At 49.8% G+C, this 4,317-nt stretch overlaps 1 protein-coding gene across 1 annotated transcript; it reads left to right on the top strand.

Moving 5' to 3' along the window:
- The first annotated feature begins 2,989 nt into the window (after positions 1-2,989).
- On the top strand, positions 2,990-3,322 carry LOC104269757 (feather keratin Cos1-1/Cos1-3/Cos2-1-like). The gene has a single exon (XM_009867770.1). The coding sequence runs from the start codon at positions 3,010-3,012 to the stop codon at positions 3,316-3,318; it is 309 nt and encodes a 102-aa protein (XP_009866072.1). The 5' UTR covers positions 2,990-3,009; the 3' UTR covers positions 3,319-3,322.
- The last annotated feature ends 995 nt before the right edge of the window (positions 3,323-4,317 follow it).

Genomic DNA, 4,317 nt, shown 5'->3' with positions numbered 1-4,317 from the left:
GGTCGCATTGCAGCTGTTGGCCAGTGGGGTTGGGCCACAGGGCTGGCAGCAGGGTACACACGGGGTGCAGCAGGACATGTCTTGAATCTTGAGGTGCACCTGGAGAGAGGGCAGAGAGGAAAGAGAGGACAGTAATTGGTGAGGAGCAGCCTGAACAACCAGTCATGAAGGATCCAAGGCCATCAGGGACTGGGAAGGTGGAGACCATGCCAGGAGTCATATGGTCCTCAATGCCTCCTTCGGGAAAGGACTACAAAGCTCACTCTAATGCAAAAAATCTCTCTCTTAGTGGATAAACTGAAAGCAGTCACAGTCACACCCCAGCCTCTCTCTAAGCAGAACTTCTCTCCACTATCCTCTGTAAAGACGAGGCACTCCAAGTCCCAACATAGGATAAGCCAAAGTCAGCTGACACATCCACTGACTAGAGATCTGCCTTTGGAAGAAGAAAAGGGGTTTCATACTCACCTAGTTCCAAGGTGAAGGACACAGGAGATGTGGATGACTTAGCAGTCACTTGGGCTGCCTTTTATACCTGCCCCTCATTGCCGCAGGACCAGAGGCACCCTTGGCAGAGGTAACAATTTTTTGACAAGCTCTCCATGAATGCAAACCATCACAGATGATGATATGGGGCTGGGCTTTGGTTTCCTGCACTGCCACCCTTCCATTTCCAGGTTTGTGCAATACCTCTTCCACAACAGAGAATTCGTCAGAGCAGTGTGGGCAGAAAATTCAGCTCAATTGCAGGATTTGTCCAGAGTTGGAAAGTGACTTCACACTGAGTCCCTCTTGTGAGGCTGTTTGAAGTGGCACTCTCAGGAAGAAGATCCAACACTCCTCAGCTGAATGCCCAAGGAATTTTCTGGATGAGGTCATGTCCTGTCCTTGTCTTTCTCTCCCTCATCTTCTCACCCCAATGGTGCCACATTCAATCTGTGTGTGTTGTGCTGCTTGTTTTGACCCCATCCTGCCTATCACCGCCATCGTGGACACATTTTAGATCATCTCCTCCCTGTGCATTTTGTGGCTACACAAAGGAAGATATGAGAATCCCTGGGGCTTTGTCCTTCCCTAGAATGATATAGACCCCTCTGTGGATGTCCTCAGCACACTGCACGATTGGCTGTGTTCCTATGCATGTACCTGTCCTGTGTGCTCTTGTGTGGATCTGAGGTTGTCTGAATGCTCGTGGCTGCGATAATTTGGTACATGGTTTCTCACAGGTGTGCATGAGCATGTGTGTGTGTGTTCTGTTGTTCCCTCCCCACAAATCTCTTCAACTCAGAGAGAAGGATGTTGTGGGGGAACTGTACAAAAGGCCTTGCAGAAGTCCAGGTAGATGACATCCATTGATCTTCCCTTGTCCACTGACGTGGTCACTCCAACGTTGAAAGTCATTACATTGGCCAGGCAAGACCTGCCATAGGCAAAGCCAGGAGTGCTGTCTTGAATCATCTCTCTGTCCTCCATGTGCCTTAGCAGAGGTTCTAGGAGGATCCTTAAAGGTTTGGACTACTTTAGGTCATTTCCATCCTGATAATCTATGAATCTATGAATCTCTTTCCTATTCTTTCCAGGCATAGAGGTGAGGCTGACAAGTCTGATAGACTTGCGTACATTCAGGTACCTCAGGTGGTCACAAATCTTATCTTCACTTACAGTGGAAAGGAATTTTATCCCCTGGTCCCAGTCTTGTTGTCCTTCAACTCAGATGCATGCCAGAGTCCTGAGGGAATGGGCTGATGTAGTCACCAAGACACACTCCATGGTATTTGAAAAATCTCAGCAGTCAGGTGAAGTCCTTGTGGCCTGGAAGAACGGAAATGTATCACACCCAACTTTAAAAAGGGTAGAGAGGAGGACCCTGGCAACCTGGGAGTCCACCACAGAGGGGCCTAGAGCATTCTAGGGAAGGACAAAGCCCCAGGGATTCTCATACCTTCTTTTGTGTAGCCACAAAATGCACAGGGATATGATCTAAAGCAAGAAAAAAGGTGTTCGTGATGGCAGTGATAGGCAGGATGGGGTCAAAACAAGCAGCACAACACACACAGACCAAAGAAGGCACCATTGGGGTGAGAAGATGAGGGAGAGAAAGAGAAGGATAGGGCATGACCTCATCCAGAAAATTCCTTTGGTATCCAGCTGAGGAGTGTTGGATCTTCTTCCTGAGAGTGCCACTTCAAACAGTGGCACAGTTTGGCACTGAGAGGGACTCAGTGTGAAGTCACTTCCCTTCTCTGGACCAATCCTGCACTTGGGCTGATTCTTCTGCCCACACTGCTGCATTCCTGTCTGACAATTCTTGGAGCCTTTCATCCCAGAGCTCTGAGGAATACTCTCTTTGGAAATGGGCATGGCATAAACCTGGAAATGAAAGGGAAGCAGTACAGGAAGTAAAACCACAGCCCATATGTGATGCTTTGCATTCAAGAAGAGTATGTCAGAAAATTGTTACCTCTGCCAAGGGTGCCCCAGGTCCTGAAGCAATGAGGGGCAGGTATAAAATGAAGCCCAAGTCACTGCTTTCTCATCCACTTCTTCTGTGTCCTTCTCCTCGGAAGTGGTGAGTCTGAAAATCCCTTCTCCTCCTGGTCCATGGCAGATCTCCATTCAACGGAGGTCTCAGCTGATGCTGGCTTTGTCATATGTTGGGGTTTGGGACCCCTTCTCCTGACAGAGGGAAGTGAGGAGAAGTTCTGCTTAGAGAGAGATCCGGATGAGACTGTGCCTGCTTTCAGTTTATCCACTAAGAGAGAGGTTCCTTGCGATAGAGTGAGCTTTGTAGTCCTTTCCTGAAGGAGGCATTGAGGACCATATGACTCCTGGCATGGTCTCCATCTTTCCAGTCATGGATGGACTTGGCTTGTTCATGACAGGTTGTTTCGGGTACTCATCGGATGGACTTGGCTTGTTCATGACAGGTTGTTCAGGCTACTCCTCACCAATTACTGTCCTCTCCTTCCTCTCTGCCCTCTCTCCCAGGTGCACCGCAAGCTTCAAGACATGTCCTGCTGCACCCCGTGTGTACCCTGCTGCCAGCCCTGTGGCCCAACCCCACTGGCCAACAGCTGCAATGAGCCCTGTGTGCGGCAGTGCCAGAGCTCCACCGTTGTCATCGAGCCCTCCCCCGTGGTGGTGGCCCTGCCCGGCCCCATCCTCAGCTCCTTCCCACAGAACACCGTTGTGGGCTCCTCCACCTCCGCTGCTGTTGGCAGCATCCTGAGCTGTGAGGGCGTGCCCATCAACTCTGGGGGCTTTGACCTCTCCTGCATCACCAACCGCTACTGTGGCAGAAGGTGCCCGCCCTGCTAAAGATGCTGACAACCATCTTAGGCAAGATCTCAGCAGAACTCAGAATATGGTGCTGGACAGAGGATCAAAGGCTGTGCCATTGTTTTAAGAGCACCTGATCATCTCTGGCTTGTCCTGCAAATGCAGACATGAAGAGATGAGCCTGAGGAGTCTCGGAAAACATGGCCAATGTCAAAATTTCTTCACTCATCCTTCTTCTCTCTTTCTTTGATGCTTTGTGCCCCGCTCAAAGTGTGCTGTGGAGACCACAGACACCAGCCTGGAGGGACCTGTTAACCTGTTTATCTTTCCCAGGCAGGTCAACATCTGCCCTGTGGGAACTCTGCCACAGGAAAAGAGGAACAGATTCTTGGCTAGTCCTGCTGTTCCGCACTCCAGGGACCTTCTCTTGGGCCTTTAGTCTCATTAAAAATTTTCTGCAAGCCTACTTGTGTTTCTTAGTTGATCTTTCCATCTGCATTGTGAGAGCTGAGGCCAAAAGTCATTGCTTTGTAGGGCAAAGAGGAGGGAGTTCTGCATTGGGAAGCATCCCTGTGAGAGACATTGGAGACTGGGACACTCTGCAGCACATCCTCCTTCAGACATTGCCTCCTGAAGCATGGGGAAACATCCCTAGTCACTCCACAGCCAATTGTCATCAGTCCTTGTCTTCCTGTGACTCTGCTCAGAGGTAGCTTGGCCCTAGAGAACATCTTGTGAATTGGAATCCTGACTACTGCTGTGTTCATTTGAGGAAGTGTGGGTGTGTGTGAGGCTTTGTGGAGGTCGGCAGTCCCTCAGGCTCTTAGTGAAGAGTGGTCCTCTTCCTTTGTGTGCAGGAACTGGGAAATGGTGAATAGTCTAGGAAATGTCCCTGAGTCTTAACTCCACCTGCCCCTCCCCTGCATCCCCTGATCTAGAGGCATTCATAAATATGTGTACGAAATATATCAAAGTCTTTCAACATCACTCGTGTCATCCTGAAGCTTTTCCTTCGTCAACATTGGGACATTCTTTTCT

This window comes from Apaloderma vittatum, unplaced genomic scaffold (genome assembly GCF_000703405.1).
Source record: "Apaloderma vittatum isolate BGI_N311 unplaced genomic scaffold, ASM70340v1 scaffold2074, whole genome shotgun sequence".
Classification (NCBI taxonomy): domain Eukaryota; kingdom Metazoa; phylum Chordata; class Aves; order Trogoniformes; family Trogonidae; genus Apaloderma; species Apaloderma vittatum.
This window is presented reverse-complemented; position numbering and strand designations above follow the sequence as displayed.